Source organism: Lontra canadensis, unplaced genomic scaffold (assembly GCF_010015895.1).
Source record: "Lontra canadensis isolate GAN:19392208 unplaced genomic scaffold, GSC_riverotter_1.0 scaffold43, whole genome shotgun sequence".
Taxonomy (NCBI): Eukaryota; Metazoa; Chordata; class Mammalia; order Carnivora; family Mustelidae; genus Lontra; species Lontra canadensis.
In genome coordinates this window covers 1,747,519-1,767,396 of record NW_022631037.1, presented here as the reverse complement: position 1 = coordinate 1,767,396, position 19,878 = coordinate 1,747,519, and the positions used below count along the sequence as shown (strand labels likewise).

General features: G+C 34.0%; 1 protein-coding gene across 1 annotated transcript in view; it reads left to right on the top strand.

Moving 5' to 3' along the window:
- BRIP1 (BRCA1 interacting protein C-terminal helicase 1) overlaps positions 1–19,878 on the top strand; it is a 179,660-nt gene that overhangs the window by 85,049 nt on the left and 74,733 nt on the right. The window contains exons 11-14 of the mRNA XM_032871881.1: positions 1,980–2,134; positions 4,619–4,784; positions 4,882–5,022; positions 8,202–8,363. Of these exons, the coding sequence (XP_032727772.1) occupies positions 1,980–2,134; positions 4,619–4,784; positions 4,882–5,022; positions 8,202–8,363 (624 nt within the window). The remainder of the gene's footprint in view (positions 1–1,979; positions 2,135–4,618; positions 4,785–4,881; positions 5,023–8,201; positions 8,364–19,878) is intronic.

Genomic DNA, 19,878 nt, shown 5'->3' with positions numbered 1-19,878 from the left:
ATTTATTTATCTTGCAGCCAACACTTTGCTCAACTATCTTTCAGATTTGTCTATGGATTCTTAAATTTTCTATGTAATGATACTGTCTATAAGTAATGATTATTTTCTTCTTCCCAACTCCATCACATTCTATTTATTTCTTTGTTGGCTTAAACTTCCAGTGCATTGTTTATCACAGGCAATGAAACAGGCATCCTGGTCTTATTGCTATTTAAAAGACACTATGTTATTAGCGTTACATCATTTAGTAATATATCTACTGTATTTTTTTTAAGATTATATATTTAGTTGAGAGAGAGAGAGATCACAAGTAGGCAGGGAGGCGGACAGAGAGAGAGGGGGAAGCAGGCTCCCTGCTGAGCAGAGAGCCCGATGTGGGACTCGATCCCAGGACCCCGAGATCATGACCTGAGCCAAAGGCAGAGGCTTAACCCACTGAGCCACCCAGATGCCCCTACTGTATTGTTTTAAAATTCTTTATTTTAATTTTTTTACAGTTTGATTGAAATATAATTCACATGCCATAAAATATACCCTTTAAAATATACAATTCAGTAGTTTTTAGTCACAAAACTATGTAACAGTCACTGCTATCTGACTTCAGAACATTAATGCTTAAGAGCCACCTGAAAACAAATGAGCCAGTTAGTATACATTTTGTATGTAGCATGTATTGTTTCCTTGAGTCATTTAAAAATTTTTTCTTGTCATGTAGTCATATTATTCTCATCATTGGAATACTACCTGGAGGTAATTCAGGCATTTACGTGTATATCAAATCTTTTAAGCTCTTCTTGGAGAAACCATTTGATACATTTTTATTTAGTCCTTTTTAACTGTTTTTTGTTTGTTTGGTTTGTTCTTATGTTTTTAAAAGTAAGTTCTATGCCCAGCATAGGACTTGAACTCACAACCTTGAGATCAAAAGTTGCATGATATACCAAGTGAGCCAGCCAGGCATGCCTAGTTCATTACTTTTGAAGGGCACTAAATAATATACTGATTGCCTAAAGAAGTAATGAAGCTCCTAAATGTATTACTTACTGTTAAAGTGTCTTTGACTTTGAAGAGAATTTGGGAATATATGGCAATCTATCTATCATCTATCTATCTATCTATTATTTTTAACAAGTGATAATCAATTTATTAAAAAGGTTGATTTAAGGGGCACCTGGGTGGCTCAGTGGGTTAAAGCCTCTGCCTTCAGCTCAGGTCATGATCCCAGGGTTCTGGGATCAAGCCCCATTTCGGGCTCTCTGCTCAGCAGGGAGGCTGCTTCTTCCTCTCTCTCTCTCTCTGCCTGCCTCTCTGCCTACCTGTGATCTCTGTCAAATAAATAAATAAAATCTTAAAAAAAAAAGGTTGATTTAAGCATAAACACTAAAAAAAGTAAATTAAAAGTAAATGTTATATAAGAAAGCCCATATAATTATGGGTTAGCCATAATAATATATATAATCACAATTTTGTTAAAAATAAATATTGACTGACCGGGACGCCTGGGTGGCTCAGTTGGTTAAGCGGCTGCCTTCGGCTCAGGTCATGATCCCGGCGTCCTGGGATCGAGTCCCACGTTGGGCTCCTTGCTCGGCAGGGAGCCTGCTTCTCCCTCTGCCTCTGCCTGCCTCTCTGTCTGCCTGTGCTTGCTCGCTCTCTCTCCCTCTGTCTCTGACAAATGAATAAATAAAATCTTTAAAAAAAAAAATAAATATTGACTTAATAAAAAGTTTTGATATAACTATATTGATGAGAATGCATAAGTGAAATGTATGTTTGGTGGTATGAGAGACTTAAAGAGGTACTTTTGTATAGGGTGCCAATTGGGGGAATATGTGGGAACTTAAAACATACTGTTTTGTGTATTAACAATGTTTGCCTAAAATTTTGATGTATACTTCATTTGAGTTTTATGGTTTTCAGAAGTTTGTTTTCCTCTTCCCATTTTCTGCAATGTACTTAATAATGGTAATTTCTTATAGGGACATTTTTCTGCTGTCCTTCAAAAAGAAGAAAAAATCTTACCAATTCATGGTAAAGAGGAGGCAAGAGTAGTACCGATTATTAGTGCATCAACTCAAATAATGCTCAAAGGACTTTTTATGGTGTTTGACTATCTTTTTAGGCAAAATAGCAGGTTAGTAAATATATATGACTTGTATTTTCCCTTCTAAAAATAGTAGTTTTATTGGGTGCCAGCATGTGTTTAGGTTGTGTGAGTACCTAGGTTCATTGTAAAGAAGTGGTATAAATATTGTTCTTATTTGTTGGTACAGACTTTGGTCAATTGAAATTAGTTTTTATAAATGAAAATGAGTGTTGAAATAAAAAAGTAGGTATATTTTAAATACATTTTTAAGTTAATGCAGTATTAAATTTGTAATTGTGCATGACTGAACTTAAATATTTAGGTTTTAAGGATAGTCAGAAAGTCTCTTATTGCATAAAGCCTCTATTTAGTGAAACGTGAAAAATGAGGAACAGTTAACTCCCCTCACTCAATCCTTCACTGAATTATAGTACTATCTGGTTCCAATTTTTTATGGTAAAATATACATAACATAAAATTTACTACTGTGACCATTTTAAGTGTACATTTTAGCAGCATTAGGTGTCTTCACATGGTTGTGCAACCATCACCACTATCCATTCCCAGAACTTTATCAGGAACTCTATACCCATGAAATAATGTTTCCCATTTCCCTCTTCCCACAACCTCTGGTAACCTCTCTTCTTTTCTCTCCATGGATGTGCCCCTTTTAGGTATCTCCTACAAAGTGGAATCATATAATTGTTCTTTTGCATCTGGCTAATTTAACTTAGTATAATGTTTTTAAGGTTCATCCACGTTGTAATATATATCAGAATATATCAGAATGCCGTTCCTTCTTATGGCTGAATGTTGTCAGATTCTATTGTATGTATATACCATAGTTTGTTTATCCCTTGTTATGTTGATGGGCATTTGGATTATTTTTACCTTTTGTCTATTGTGAATAATGGTACAGTGAATATTGATGTACAAGTATGTTTGAGTCCCTGCTTTCAGTTTTTCCAGGTAAATACCTAGCAGTGGAATTTTAGGATCATATGCTAATTCTGTGTTTAGCTTTTTGAGGAATCAACAGACTATTTTCTATAGCAACTGGACATTTTAGATTCCCATACTATGCACAGCATTTCTAGTTGCTTGACATACTTGCCAAATATACTTCTTGTTTCTGGCTTTTGGAATAATAGCCATCCTAATAGGTATAAAATAGTATCTGCTTATAGTTTTGATTTATTCTACCCTCCACTAATGGCTAATGTTAATGAGCATCTTTTCATGTTCTTATTGTCCATTTACATGTCTTCACTGGAGTAATGTCTATTCATGTTCTATGCCATTTTTGAATTGGGTTGTTTTTTTGTTGTTGTTGAGTAGTAAAAGTTACCTGTATATTCTACATATTAATCCATATCAGATATATGTTTTACACATATATTCCATTCTGTGGGTTGTCTTCTCACTCTCTGATAGTGTCCTTAGATGCACAAAAGTTTTTTTTAATTTTGATGAAGTCCAGTTTATTTTTTCTTTTGTTGCTTGTGCTTTTGGTATATATGGCCAAATCTGGTATCATTAAGATTCTCCCCTATGTTTTCTTCTTCTTCTTCTTCTTCTTTTTTAAGATTTTATTTATTAATTTGACAGAGAGAGTGAGGAGCAGCAGAGGGAGAGAGAGAAGCAGGCTCCCCGCTGATAAGGGGCTCAATCCCAGGACCCTGGGATCATGAACTGAGAAGAAGGCAGATGCTTAATTGACTGAGCCACCCAGGCACACCGCCCCCCCATGTTTTCTTCTAAATGTTTTATAGTTTTTAGCTCCCAGTACTTTTATAAAATTCTCTCCAAGGATTGTAGGGTCCCTGACTTGAACTTTGAGATCTGATGTCTCTTAACACTCACTATTATTGTGAAGGCATGGTAGAAAATACCTGTATTTTAATCTGTTTAAGCTGAAGTGTGCATAGCCTTTTATTGAAAGAAATTTTAAGTTGGATGGGATCACAGAGATCAATACCTTCATTAAAAGTTAATGAAGACTGAAACCCATATTATAAAGGAACTTAAAATTTATAACCAGTTTCCTAAACTTTTAAAACTTTGAGTAAAAATTCTTTCAATTTTCTCATGTAATGAAAAAGTAACAAAAAAGTATAATCCACTATTTAGTTTCTTTAAGGATAACTGTTATCTATTTCGTGACTGATAATATAACACAGAGTGCAAAGAGCTCTAGACTAGGATTTCGGAGACCTGGATTTTAATTCCAGTTTTCCTTTGATTTATGTATTGTTTGAACATGGAGATGGTAAATACTAAGGGATGAATGTTTAGATAATATCTAACCTCTAAGAGGAAGTTGATTGTAAGTTTTAATGGTTCATTTTCTATCAGAATTACTGAATTTAATTAGCAGTGGGGGTTGTTGGTGGGGAAGATGTTATCTTTGAGTGAGAAAATACCAGGACTCTCAATTTGGTTCTAATTCAGTCAGTTTTTATATTTATGTAGCTGGGACATTATGTGTTTCATAAAGTTTTGCCATCTAATTACCATTTTATTTTCATCCAGATTTGCAGATGATTATAAAGTTGCTATTCAACAGACTTATTCTTGGATAAATCAGATTGATACTTCAGATAAAAATGGATTCTTTGCTCTGGCAAAAAATAAGAAGCGTTCAAGACAGAAAACTGCAGTTCATGTGCTAAACTTTTGGTGCTTAAATCCAGCTGTGGTAAGTCTATCATGTTGTAAATGAAAATTCTGTCATTTTGCTCAATGTTTTACTCTTGTAAAGATGATTTTATGTATCTAATATTGTTTCTTTTTAGGCCTTTTCAGATATTAATGGCAAAGTTTGGACAATTGTTTTGACATCTGGGACGTTATCACCAATGAAATCCTTTTCATCAGAACTTGGTGTTACATTTACTATCCAGCTGGAGGCTAATCATGTCATTAATAACTCACAAGTTAGTATGTTTTTTGAAGCCTCTCGGTATTTTGCTGCAATATAATTTTAAATAAAGAAAATTAGAAGGTACCTGAAATACTAACATAACCTGATAGGAAATTCAACATTTTAGCTTTAGAACAAAAGAAAAATCTGTCAGCTGTTTGATAATGCCAACAGAAGGAAATATTGATAAATAGCTTTCCTTCAGTTCAGTGAGTAAAAATAGACACTTTTGATGGAAAGATTATATTGCAGTTTCTTCATTTAAGTATGTTTTAGGTTTTTAAAAATGAGAATTAAAAACAAAACAAAGATTTAATGTGTTTGCCATAGTTCCTATTGCATAATTATTTGTTCATGTGTTTCTCTTTTCCAACAGACAGTGGTATATCCTTATTCTTCTTTTTATGTCCCCAGTCCTCCAGTGCACCTAGATTAATACCGAACAATAGTGTTCGCATATATATGTACATATATATATCAAGTATTCAGCATATGTTTGAATATCTGAAATGAATTAAAAGTACTCTCATGAGTCCTATAACTTAAGATTTTAATGTTTTATAACAATACCACGTAAATGTTATTTAATTTCCTAGGAATATTTGAATTGTTATTTGTCAATCTACCTTCTGCTTCTTCTTATGAAGTAATTTTATGATGCTACATACTTAGCACCTGCGCACCTAACACATTTCTAGTTCTTTATAAAGCTGTTGGTTTTTTTTTTCTTTTTTAAAATTTTTATTTATTTATTGGAGAGAGAAAGAGCATGAGTGGGGGAAGGGGAAGAGCACAGAGCCTGATGCTGGGCTTGATTCCAGGACCCTGAGGTCATGACTTGAGCTGAAGTCAGATGCTCAACTGACTGAGCCACCTAGATGCCCCATTAAGCTGTTGTTTTCAACCAAGGTGTATGTGTAGGGACATTTTTAGTTTTCACAATTACTTGGAAGGAACATGTAATATTTAGTAGGTTGGGACCTTGAATGTTAAGCTCCTATATAACCAAGAATTGTGCTTTCTATAGTGCCAGACTGCTCCTGTTTAGAGACATTGCTACAAACAATAGTGAAGAAAAAATATATGTTCCACATTTTTTTTTCCCACATCCTCAACATTTATTTCTTATCTTTTTATTTGCCATTCGGATAGGTGCAAGATATATCTCATTGCACATTGTTTGTTTTTTTTTTTCCCTTTTGAAGGCATGTGTGTGTGTGTGTACACACTTTTAAGTTCCACTTTTTTTTTAAGATTTTATTAATTTATTTGACAGACAGAAGTAGGCAGAGAGAGAGGAAGGGAAGCAGACTTCCTGCTGAGCAGAGAGCCTGATGCGGGTACTTGATCCCAGGACCCTGAGATCATGACCTGAGCCGAAGGCAGAGGCTTTAATCCACTGAGCCACCAAGGCACCAAGGCGCCTCGAGTTCTTTTATTTTAAAATATATTTTTATTTTTTATTTATTTATTTTTTTTAGAGAGGGCAGGGGAGGAGCAGAGGGAGAGGAAGAGAGAGAATCCCAGGCAGGCCCCATACCCAATGCGCCCTATGTGGGGCTTGCCTTGGGGATCCTTTCCCTTCCACTCTCTCTGCCTCTCTGCCCCTCCCTCCCCCTGCCCCGCTCTTTGTCTCTCTCCCTGCCTCACAAATAAATAAATAAATAAATAAATCGTTAATTAAAAAAAAAAAGAACAAGTATATAATCCTACATAACCACAATACCATGATCATACCCAAGGAATGTAATATTGGTGCAATAGTGTCCATATTTATACTTCTTGAGTTATTTCCAAAATGTATTTATACCTTATTTTTATTCTGGATCCAGGATCCAATTGAGTATTACATATTACACTTGACTTTAATATCTCTAGTCTTTAAAACTGTTTTTTTACTTTTTTTGTCTTTGTTTATCTTCCATGACATTTTTATAGAATTCAAGTTAGCAGTTATCTTGAGGAATGTTTTATAATCTGGATTTGAAGATTTTATTTTTTGACAGCAGAGATAGAAAGCATAAGTAAGCAGAGTGGCAGGCAGAGGGAGAGGGAGAAGCAGGATCCCCCCTGAGCAAGGAGGCCCGACGTGGGGCTCTATCCCAGGACTCTGGAATCATGACCTGAGCCAAAGGCAGAAGCTTAACTTACTGAGCCACCCGGGCACCCCTTTTATAATCTGGATTTTATATGATTGTTTCTCCTTGATAAGATTCAGGTTAGGGGCTCCTGAGTGGTTCAGTCATTAAGCATCTGCCCTCTGCTCAGGTCATAGTTGGGCTCTCTGCTCTGGAGCCTGCTTCTCCCTTTCCCTCTGCCTGCTGCTCCCCCTGCTGTGCTTTCTCTCTGTGTCAAATAAATAAAATAAAGTCTTTTTTTTAAAAAAAGATTCAAGTTAAGCAGTTTGGTAACATTACTATATAGGTGATATTGTTAATTCCCCTTGCCTCATGTCAGGAAACAGTATCAGTTTGTCTTATTACTAGTTAATCATTATTTAAAAGTTGGTTAAACAGGTGTCCATCAGATGTCATCCTGCAAAATGTACCTCAGTCTTATACATCATTTGAAAATATAGGACTATTACATTTTTCAACAATTTGAAGCCTTTATTGTCTTTAGATTACTAATAAGTTTTCTCTTTCTCTTAGTCAAATTAAGTATACAGAAGCTAGGTCTATATGAATGTAGAGCAATTGCAAATAACTAAAATTTGGTGGGTCTGATATTTTAAGACTATAGATCTTTGAGCATCAATGAGTTTGTAAATTTGTTAAGTATATTAATATTGAATGTACTTAGCTCTTGTCATAGTTGAGTCTTAGAGGCTTACCTACAGCAGATTGTACATCTTGTAAGAGTTTGGAATCATTTCTGATTTACTCATTTCATTTGTTCACATCCCACAAAATTTTGTTACATGCTTAGTTTTGTAAAGCTATTGAGGAAGTGGATAAGTAAAAGTTTTTGCTTTTATTGTAAGTGGTAAGTGGTCTGCTTAAAGTAAAATTTCTATAAATTAGATACATATATATAATTAATGGTAATTGAAAAACAGCAACAATTTAAAAATAAATTTCCTCTAAACTTGTTGCTTGATTTTCTTTTGACATACATAAAATTAAGGCTCTCAACTAAATGCTAATCTATGTAGTTTAGGCATGACTCTAATATGACATATTTATATTCTAGGTTTGGGTGGGCACAATTGGGTCAGGCCCCAAGGGTCGGAATCTCTGTGCTACCTTCCAGCACACAGAAACATTTGAGTTCCAGGATGAAGTGGGAGAACTTTTGTTATCTGTGTGTCATACTGTGCGCCAAGGAATTTTGTGTTTCTTGCCATCTTACAAGGTAAGGCAACATTTATTTTTTCTTTTGCCTTTAAAAAATCACACGGGATTACCATGATAAGCTTTCAGAGTTCAGAAGCAACAGTAGAACTAGTTTTCTAAGCATCATATATAATTTTACTTATTTATTAAAATATTGCTTGCTCAATCACTGGTTTACTTAAAATTCTAAGAGATTAAAAGTCTTCAAGCAAGGTTAGTTATATAAGGACTGTTTATGTGTACATCATTTTTATTTTAGGGACAGCTTGATTTTTTCATAGCTTAAGGAAAGCATTCTTCACTTTCATAAATTATACTTTTTTTTTAAGATTTTATTTGTTTATTTGACAGAGAGAGATCACAAGTAGGCAGAGAGGCAGGCAGAGAGAGAAAGGGAGGTAGACTCCCCAGTGAGCAGAGAACCCGATGCAGGGCTTGATCTCAGGACCCTGGGACCACGACCCGAGCTGAAGGCTTTAACCAACTGAGCCATCCAGGTGCCCCATAAATGATACTTTTGAGTGTTTCATTCATCTGAATCTAAAGTCAGACTTCCTTTGTTACTCATGGTTTTACTTCATGTATTTGGCTAGATATTTTTCTAGCTTTTAAAGTCATTCTGATTTTTAATTATATTTTCTTGTGTAAAATTTAGTTCTATAGTGTATTTTAGTCCTAATATTCAAAGCATTAAAACCACATATAATTCCTGAGAGTAAAAGACTTTATCAAGTGACCCTTAAAGATGGTGATATTAGGAGTATGGCCTTAGAGAGGCGCGTAAGTCATGAGGTCAGAATTCTTATGAACAGGATTAATGTTTATAAAAGAGGATCTGAGAGAAACCTTGCCCCTTCCACCATGTGAGGACATAGAGAAAAGGTGCCAGCTATTAACCAGGAAGTGGGCCCTCACCAAATGTGACCACGCTGGTGCCTTGATCTTGGATTTTCCAGCCTCCAGGACTGTACATGATAAATTTCTTAGGTTTAAAAGCTATCCACCTTGAGGTATTTAGTTATAGCAGCCCGAAGGAGACTAAGACACATACTTTGTTAAACAGAGACAGTAAATTAGTCTTCCTGTAGATAAATTGAAGGAATTGCTTTCAGAAGAAATTGAATCAAATAGGTTTTTTGTGGTTTTGTTTGTTTTTTTTCAAGAACATCCGAAAATAAAGTGGACATAAACATCTTCAAAATCCTTAATAGAAAGCAATGTTTATCCCAGAGTCTGAACATTTATTACACCAAACAGCTATGTTAAGGAAAACTAAAAAGCTTGGAACTAGAGAAGAGTAAAATCTAGGTAACAATCCCAGAAAGTGAACCAGAAATGCCCAGTTGAGTAGAAAGATTTCATATTCTAGGCTTCAAAGGCATTGTAAGAATGATTCTTTATATGCTAGGAAGTAGTTTGGTATCTTTTGTTTGTTTGTTTGTTTCTATTTTTTGTGTATATAGAGGAAAACCAAATCTAATATAAAGTTATTAAAATTGACAATAATTGCCATTGAAAAAGTTACAGTGAAAAAACAGACTGTTGAATAATAAGCCATATCTTTTATTATTTTCTCAAATAATAAAATTTTCATTAGCCAATTTCAGTAGTTTAAAAATATATTCTAATTCTTAATATATTTAGGTGAAATATATCACTTGGTAGGAGAAAAGTAACTACTCTAAATATAAAAGTAATGTTACCTCCTAAATTTAATTTTTGGAATAGATTTAGCACAGTATTAATTTTATAGTTTCTGAAATTGATGATTATTGGATGACTACAGAGCCTAACATTTAAGTATACTTTTTAGCAGATTTATCAATTGGCTTAACAAATGGATTATTTTTCTGCTCCTACCTTTTCAACAAAAAACAATGGGAAGATACAGAAAATAAGCTTTCAAAAATATTTTGTTTTGGTTTTAGTTTGTTTCTTTTATTAATAGTGGGATTGATAGGTCTCTGGGGGGTTTGCTTATTTATTTTCTAATTTATTGTCCTTGTACCATATTTATCTTTTTTATTGATTTATATCGACTTTTAATAGATCACATGGATATTAATTCTCTATAAAACATATAAAAAATTCTCCAGTTTTTCATTTTTGAATTATTATAATTTCTTTATTTAAGCTTTAAAAGTTTAATTTGTTGCCCAAGTAATTCTTATACATAATTAAGTAATAAAAATGATTATGATGAAAAACAGCAGTCCCCCTCCTCACTTCTCACTTTTCAGTCCTATACCTCAGAGGCTTCTCAAATCTTTGACCTATTCCTCTAATATTTATTGTTATTTCTTTTTTAAAAATTGTGGTGAAACACGCAAACATACAATATATCATTTTAACCATTCTGTGAGTATACAGTTTAGTGCCATTAAATATATACGCTCTTTATGCAACCATAAACACTGTCCGTTTCTACAACTTTTGCATTATCCCAAATAGGAATTCTCTAACTATGAAATAGTAGCTCCTTAGATCCCCTCCCTGCAGTCCCTTGTAATCTCTATTCTACTTTCTGTCTGTAAGAATTTTTCTGTCATAGGTACCTCATGTAAATGGAATTATACAATATTTGTCCTTTTGTAACTGACTTATTTCTCTTTAATATAATGTTTTCAAGGTTTGTCCATGTTATAGCATGTATCAGAGTTTTATTTTTTATGGATGAATAATATTCCACTGTATGTACCACATTTTGTTTATCCATTCATTTCTCAATGGTGACTTGGGTTGTTTCCACCTTTTGGCTAATGTGAATAATGCTGCTATGAACATCAGTGTACAGATACCTGTTTGTGCCCTTGGCTTTCAATTCTTTGGGATATATACCTAGAAATGATATTGCTGTATCATATGGTAATTCTGTATAGCTTTTTGAGGAACCAACATGCTGTTTTCCACAGCAACTGTACGATTTTAGATTTAGAAAACAGCACTGCATAAAGATTTCCATTTTTCCACATCCTTGCCAACATTTGTCTTTTTCTGTTTTTTTTGGTTCATAGCCATCCTAATGGGTATTAAGTGGTATTTCCTTGTGGTTTTGATTTGCATCTCCCTAATGATTAGTGATGTTTGTTGTGCTTATTATCCATTTGTGTATCTTCTTTGGAGAAATGTCCATTCAAGTACTTTCCTCATATTTGAATCAGGTTTTTGTTATTTCTGTTGTTGAGTTTTAGGGGTTCTTTATATGTTCTATATATTAATCCCTTATCAGAGATATGCTTTATAAATATTATCTTCATTCTTTGTCTTTTCACTCTGTTGGTAGTGTTCTTTGATGAATAAAAGTTTTAAATTGTGAAATTTTGATCAAGTTTAATTGTTTATTTTTTCTTTTGTTATCTCAGCTTTTGGTGTCATAACCAAGAAATTATTGCTAAATCCAATATCATGAAGATTTCCCCCTATGTTTTCTCTAAGTGCTCAATAGTTTAGCTGTTACGTTTAGATCTTTTAACCATTTTGAGATAATTTTTTTAAAAGATTTTATTTATTTATGTATTTATTTTAGAGAGTGAGAGAACACAGGGAGGAGCAGATGCAGAGGGACAAGCAGACTCTGCGCTGAGTGTAGAGCCAGACATAGGGCTTGATCCCGCCATCCAGAGATCACCAACTGAACTGAAACCAAGAGCTGGATGCTCAATTAACTGAGCCACCCAGGCACCACAAGATAATTTTTATATATAGTGTGAGGTACGCGTCCACTTTTTTTTTTTTTTTTGCATGTGGATACCCAGTTTTCCCAGCATCATTTGTTGAAAAGATTTTTTTCTCCATTGAAGTGTCTTGGTACGCTTGTTGAGAACCCATTAACCACATATGCAAGGACTTAAGTGTGGACTTCCTATTCTCTTTCCTTGGTCTATAAATCTATCCTTATGCCATTACTGTTTCAAATTCTTCAACTTTGCAGTAAGTTTTAAAATCAGGAAGTGTAGATCCTCTAATATTGTTCTTTTTCAAGATTGTTTTGGCTATTTGGAGTTCCTCAGGATTCCTAGTGCATTTTAGGATGGATATTTTTTCTTTTTCTGCAAAAGAATGCTGTTGGGCTTTTGATAGGGATTGCATTGAATCTATATTTTGTTTTGGTGGTATTACTAATAATATTATTAATTCTTCCAATCCATGGACATGGGATGTCTTTCCATTTATTTATGTCTTCTTTAATTGTTTTCAGCAATGTTTAGTAGTTTCAGGGTACAACTCTTTAACCTTGGTCAAATTTATTTCTGAGTATTTTTTTTATGCTGTTGCAAATGGATTGTTTCCTTAACTTCCTTTTCCAGTTGTTCATTGCTGCTGTATGGAAAGAGAACTGATTTTTCTGCATTGATTTTTGTATCCTGAAACTTGCCTGAATTTATTTGCTTTATATGCCTTATATTTGGAGGGTTTGGGGGTGGGAAATCTTTCACTTTCTATTTATAAGATCATGTCTTCTGCAGACAGAGATCATTTTAGTTCTTCCTTTAGAATTTGGATATCTTTTACAATTTGGATATCTTTTATTTCCTTTTTCTTTCCTGATTATTCTGGCTAGATCTTAAACTACTATGTTGAATAGAAGCTACTATGTTGAATAGAAGGGGTACAAACTGACATTCCTGACTTGTTCCATTGAGTGTGATGTTAGCTGTGGGTTTTTCATATTTTGCTTTATAATGTTGAAGTAGAGGCTGCCCTGATGTCTTAGGCATGTGGTTCTCTCAACCACATGGAAGCTTCTTCAAAGCCAACAAGGGTGTCTCTTTTCAGAACTGGCAATAATCTTTTAAGGATTTTACCTAATCAAGTCAGGTCCACCCAGGTTAATCTCCCTTTTGATTAACTTAAAACTAGTTGAGGTGGATTTTAGTCACATCTACCTTTGCTACGTAATATAACCTAATCATGAGGTGAAATCTTATTATTCACATTATCTCACTCAGAGTGAAGGGGAGAAGTTTACACAGAGTGTATACAGAGGGCAGAAATCTTGGAAGCTATCTTAGACTTCTTCCTACACAGGGGTAAATCATCAGGGTAAGAAAAGAGTTAAGAAGAACCATTAGGATCAGGATTTGCTTCTTTGGCATATGCAGAGAAGATTGAGTAAAGTGAAATGAGATTTGTGAAATGCAGTCAGATAGCAAAAGCATCATGACAGGCACATAATAAGTTCTCCATAGATGCTTGTTCAGTGAACACATAAATGGATGGATATTAATTCTCCTTGGTCCAAGTCTTCCTTATTGTGTCTAAAATCTGAGATATTTTAGAACTACAAGCTAACATCTCTGTGATTTGTACCATAGATCAATACATTTAATCCTTGCATATTTATTTCTGTATTGAGAAGGAAGTTTTAATATTCTCAATTAAATTTTTTAAAATACCAAAATTATTTACATTGAGAAACTTGCTTATATTATAATTAAGAACTTTCTGGGAAGTCTAGTAATGTTATTCACATTTATTTTTTTCTACTGGATCCACTGAGGATATAATTACTGAATGTGTACTTCATGCCAAGGACTGCAAAGCCCTGTTGAAGATTCAGAAATGAACAAGATCTCTCGTTCTTTTATCCCTTCCAGATGATTTCAGTTTTGGTAGTGGTATCAAATATGTTGTGTAGAAATCTCTATGGTATTTGACAAAATCTATAATCATTAGGAAGATAAAAGTGATAAGGAGTTAAGAGCAGGAAGAAACCACATTTGATTGAATGAATCAGTGATGCTTTTCTAGAGGAGATGCTACTTCAGTGGGGGTTAAAATAGGTGGGTAGATTTGCAGTGGTGGATATGGTAGTGGAGATCGTATTTTAGACTGAGGGGATCATATTAGCAAAGTCATAGAAAAAGGTTTTTTTAGTTTTATGTTTTTAATTTTTTTCTATAGAAAATATTTTTATAATCATGAGTTCAGGTTACCTGTGTGAGAGAACTTTAGCTTAACGACTGAAGAACTAAAGAACTCAGTTTAATGACTGAGCCACCAGGCACCCCTGTCTTTCTCATTTTTAAGCTATATTGCATTTAATCTGAAGGAGAAACTGAATTATTCCATTTAAACTATTTTTTTTCTTATTTAGATGCTTGAAGTTTCTATAGATTATGGATTTGCCTTATTTTTTTTTAAAGAAGATTTTATTTATTTATTTGACAGAGATCACAAGTAGGCAGAGAGAGAGAGAGAGGAGGAGGAGGAAGCAGGTTCTCTGCTGAGCAGAGAGCCCAACATGGGACTCGATCCCAGGACCCCGAGATCATGACCTGAGCTGAAGGCAGAGGCTTAATCACTGAGCCACCCAGGCGCCCCTGGATTTGCCTTATTTTAAGTAATCAACCGAGCCTTTTTAAGGAACATTTCTTCCACAATGTTAAGTAGAAAGAATCTTCATGGTGTTGAGGCCTTTGGGGTTATAAGAGGTTAGGTGTAATTCTTAAGAATTTTTTGTTTTGTAGTACCTGGGTGGCTCAGTTGGTTAAGTGTCTGCCTTCGGCTCAGGTCATAATCTTAGTGTCCTGGGACTGAGTCCTACTTCCAGCTCCCTGCTCAGCGGGGAGTATGGTTCTCCCTGTCTTCTGCTCATTTTCTCTCTCTCTCTCTCAAAAATAAATAAAATCTTTACTAAGAAAACAATTTCTCTTTTTAATTAAACAATATTCGTTCATTTGTTCATTCCTTCATCGATTTTTTTTTTTTATTTAACAAACATTTATTGGGCACATACTATATTCTGAGTAGACAACTCAAATTACTTGGCCAAGGTCATATGTTTAATTAATGAAAGCATGTGCCTTAGGACTCTTGATTTTCTGGCCCAGTTCTATCTTCATAATAGCTAGCATTCTAGAGTTTGGTATATGAAATATAGTTGATCTGATAATTATTAATTTGGTCTGTTTTTATTTAGAATATTATACAGGTTTATATGAATACCTATATATTTGTATATCAGTATTTATATTTGCTTTTCACATTTAGCTTTGTTTGTGAGGTAAACTATTCTTGGAAGGTAGACATAAGAGCTACTATGAAGGGGTATGCTGAAAAGTGGCTTCTAATGAGTTAGGGATCAAATGTTCTGAAAAAAAGGAGATCATTTGGAAAGTAGCTACTTAAATAACCAGCTTTTTGCTTTATTTGTGTGTGTGTATGTGTGTGTGTCTGTGTGTCTGTATACGCATGCATATAGTCATTCATGCCATTTGTCTATAAGTAATATGTGTGCGTTTGTGTCATATCTGGCTTCAAAGGACCTTTATAAAAATATATCGATTATAATTTTTTAAGTGAAAAATCTAGGGAGAATAAGAGCAGGGAAGTTAAGTTTAATTAGAGTAAAGGATGGCTGGATAGATTTCTAGCTCGAAGAGGCAAGGGTCAAGCAGTAAATCTAGAAGCTGCATTCAAACTGCTTGTGTATCCTCCACTCTCTAACCTTGATTCTAAACTATACTTTCCATGGCTGAGAGCATAGATATAGAAAGCATTTTGGTGAAATGACAGGCAAATTGGTTAAGTTTAACTCATGATTAATTTACTATACAATATCCTTATTAAAGCAATTTATTTGAATTTAATATGAGATAGAAACACTTGGAGGCCCCAGGCATTTGTCTTAGTTACAATCTTTAATATCCACCTATAGTCAATCTTCGTAATAGTAACCAATGGATTTTTCTTTTTGGCTGACGGTTTCAGATTGGCAGCTTTTCAATTTAGATGATTTGGGTGTTGACAGGTAGGAATCGCCTTGATGCAATGGTATCCTCCAAATATTGCCTATTAGGCAGGCTCGCCCAATGGTAATGGAACAGAGAAGCTCACAGCCCACATTAAAATGCTTAAATCAAGTAATATTAAAAAAAATGCTTAAATCACATAGTTTATTAAATAAATTTAAAACCACAACAAGAAGCAAGAGTTGAGGATTAGTTAATACATTTAGGACAGAGTACAAATGGGGCACCTGGGTGGCTCAGATTGTTAAACATCTGCCTTTGGCTTAGGTCATGATCCCAGGGTCTTGGGATCAAGTCCTGCATCAGACTCTCTGCTCAGTGCAGAGTCTGCTTCTCCCTCTGCCTCTCATGAATAAATAAATAAAATCTTAAAAAAAAAAAAAAGGTGAGAGTACAAGTGTTTGGAAGGACTACATTACCTAAATCCTGGGTTATAGTGTTTGTATGTCTTGTCTTTATCTCTTTGCTATTTCAGTTTTCCTTACAGATGGCATGGTTACAAAGACTAAAAATGAGGTTTGAGTAAGGTGCCACAATAATGGAAAGTGCTCAAAGCTAATGCTCATGCTTATTTTATTAGGGAAAAGTAGGGGTGAGTGCACTTGGCTATCCTTGTAGTCACCAATCAGCTTGCTTGGCAACCATGTATACATTTACTTTCCTTGGGCAGAAGATATGTGGGGCCAGGATGGGTGTCAAGAATAGATGGCTGAATTAAGCATTCTTGAATATTGCGTGTTTCATATGCCTCAGATATATGTAATATATTTTGAATATTTAGTGTCTACTTGATCCATCCTTCCCTTTCCATCTGTGTTCCTATGCATATGCTATGCTTATTTGTTTAATGTGTTTTATGGGTTTCCAGCTTCTATCTAGGGCTTGAACATCTTGTAAATTTCACCCATCCATTTGGTTTCTTGCGTTTTGTATTAGAATTGAATATTCTCAAGTAATACAACAAATGCAAACTATAAATGTGACTTTTTTCAGTCTCTTGACTTCAATTTTAAGGTGCCAGATACCCAATGGTTACTACATTTTGAAACTCTTGAAAGACATGGCAGTTTCTACAGGACCTGGTGAATGAATGGTTAGAATTCATACCAGTGCATTGGTATTTGCTTTGGAACAAAGGACTATTTCTGAATTTTTTGAGGTAAAATTTGCCTCACTTGCCCGGGTTAGATTAACATTATCTTAAAGATGGTATAACTAGAAAGTCATGGTATCATGACAGATTTTGATGTGAAAAATATCAAGGAAAAGATTGAACAGAGAGAGCAGCTCAATGTAGCAAAGTCTGTAGGTCATGAAATCTTTTTTTTTTCTTTTTTAATAGATTTTATTTTTTTAAAGTAGTTCACACAGCAAAACTGAATGGAGAGTGCAGAGAGCTCCTATTTCCACACTTGCATAGCCTCCAATGTTATTAACATCCCTCAGCAGAGTGGTACATTTATCATACTTGATGAATTTATATTGACACATCATTATCATGCAAAGTTCATAGTGTATGTTAGTGTGTTCTTGGTATTATACATTTTATGAGGTTTTATAAATATAATATGTATCTACTATTATAATATGCATAGTAGTTTCGTTGCCTTAAAAATCCTCTGTGTTCCACCTGTTCATTCCTCCCTCCCCCAATCCATAGCAACCACTCATCTCTTTGTATTCATACTTTTGCCTTTTCCAGACTGTTCTATAGTTGGATTCATATAATATGTAGCCTATTTCACTTACTAATATGCATATAAGTTTCCTCTGTGTCTTAGCATGCCTTGCTACCTCATTTCATTTTGGCATTTAATACTATTTATTGTCTGGATGTACCAGTTTATTTATCCATTTACCTATTGAAGGATATCTTGGTTGCTTCCATGTTTTTGGCAATTGTGAAGAAAGCTGCTGTAAACATCAGTATGCAGGTATTTGTATGGACATAAATTTTCAATTCATTTGCATAAATACCAAGGAGTACAATTGCTAGATTATATTTACTTTTGTAAGAAGTGACCAGATTATCTTTCAAAGTGGCTGTACCATTTCTTGTTCACACCATACCCTTGTCTGCATTTGGTGTTGTCAGTGTTTTGGATTTTGGCCATTCTTTTTTTTTTTTTTTGGCCATTCTTACAGGAGTGTAGTGGTATCTTGTTTTGATTTGCAGTTCCCTGGTGTCCTAAGATGTGAGTGTCTTTTCATAAGCTTATTGGCCATCTGTATTTTTTCTTTGGTGAAATGATTGTTCCAGTCTTTGACCCATTTTTTTAATTGGGTTATTTTCATATTGTTGAATTTTAGTAGTTCTTTGTGTGTTTTGGATGGTAGTCCTTTATCAGTTGTGTCTTTTGCAAATATTTTCTTCCAGTTTGTGGCTGTCTTCACATTCATTTATTAAATGTTATAATATTTCCACTATCAGTCTTAGTTTGATCCTCTCTCTAAACTCAGTTATCATTAAGTGGTCTTTCTCCCTCCAGTCTTTCATTCATCAGTTTTTCTCCAAACTGATCATGTTACTCTCTTGTTTAACCCTCAGTATACCCGCAAAAGTAGTTACAGCTTTTTAATTTATTATTATTATTACTTTTAGTTTAAAATATTTTAGTTTAAAATAAAATATTTTAGTTTTAAAAAATTTTAGTTTAAAATATTATTACTACTTTTGGTTTTGGTGGGAGCTTTAGTACAGCTATATTTAAGACAATTCACAGTATGTATGTGTGTCCGTTATTGTTTATATATAGTGTGAACAAGGTCAACTTCATATATTTATCTGTTTTTTTCTTCTGCAGATTATACACAAGGGAAGGAGGCTTCTTAGTTTTATAGCTACTTTTCTGGATGTGCTCTCCTTTGATGTTTCATATATACATATCAGTCATTGTAGGAATAATTTATAGAAGAATATTTGGGGAGGGTATGTGCTATGATGAGTGTGGTGAAGTGTGTAAACCTGGCGATTCACAGACCTGTACCCCTGGGGAAAAAAAATATTGTTTATAAAAAATAAAATTTATTAAAAAAAATCAGAAAAAAAAATTTATAGAAGAATAAAGGAATAGTTAAAAATTATTAGGGACTTTAACAAGAGTATAGACATAACAAAATCTCTTTGTTTCAAATAAATTTTGGTGTACAAATACAATGTCATATGTCTTTTCAGAACAATGAGATGGGAAGGGACGGTCAGTGTTGTCACAAAATATTGTATGATGAAGTCCTTCCTGCTGAGTAATTAACTTGTTGAGAATACCATGATTTGTTCTTGTCCTCAGATATATGTTGACCACTCATTAATTCTTGAATTTGAGAACTTTTATCTAGGATATTGTTATCTGAAGAGTCATAGAGATTTAACTTACACCATCCAACTTCATCATTGTCACTAGAGTTGGAGTGCTGCTCTCTGTCTCTTCATTCATCTTCTACTCATCTAGTAATTATGAAACATCTTTCTTTGTTAATTTCCTTCTTTTTGCCATTTTGGGCAGAAAATGAAAATTTTTTGGTTCTCAACACTGTTCAATAAAAGCTAAAAACAGACTATGAATATGGTCCTCAATTTTCTTTTATACCTTCTGAAAAGATGATATAATACTTTGAGCAACACAATAAGAAAAAAGAATGACAGTTTATTTATTATTACATCATCCTACTTAATACCATCATTAATCTATTTTCTTATTCTAGTTTTTTTTAACATTACTAGGAATAATTGATGAGTAATAATGGGTAGTGACGGGTAATTTGCAGGATAATGAAATAGCT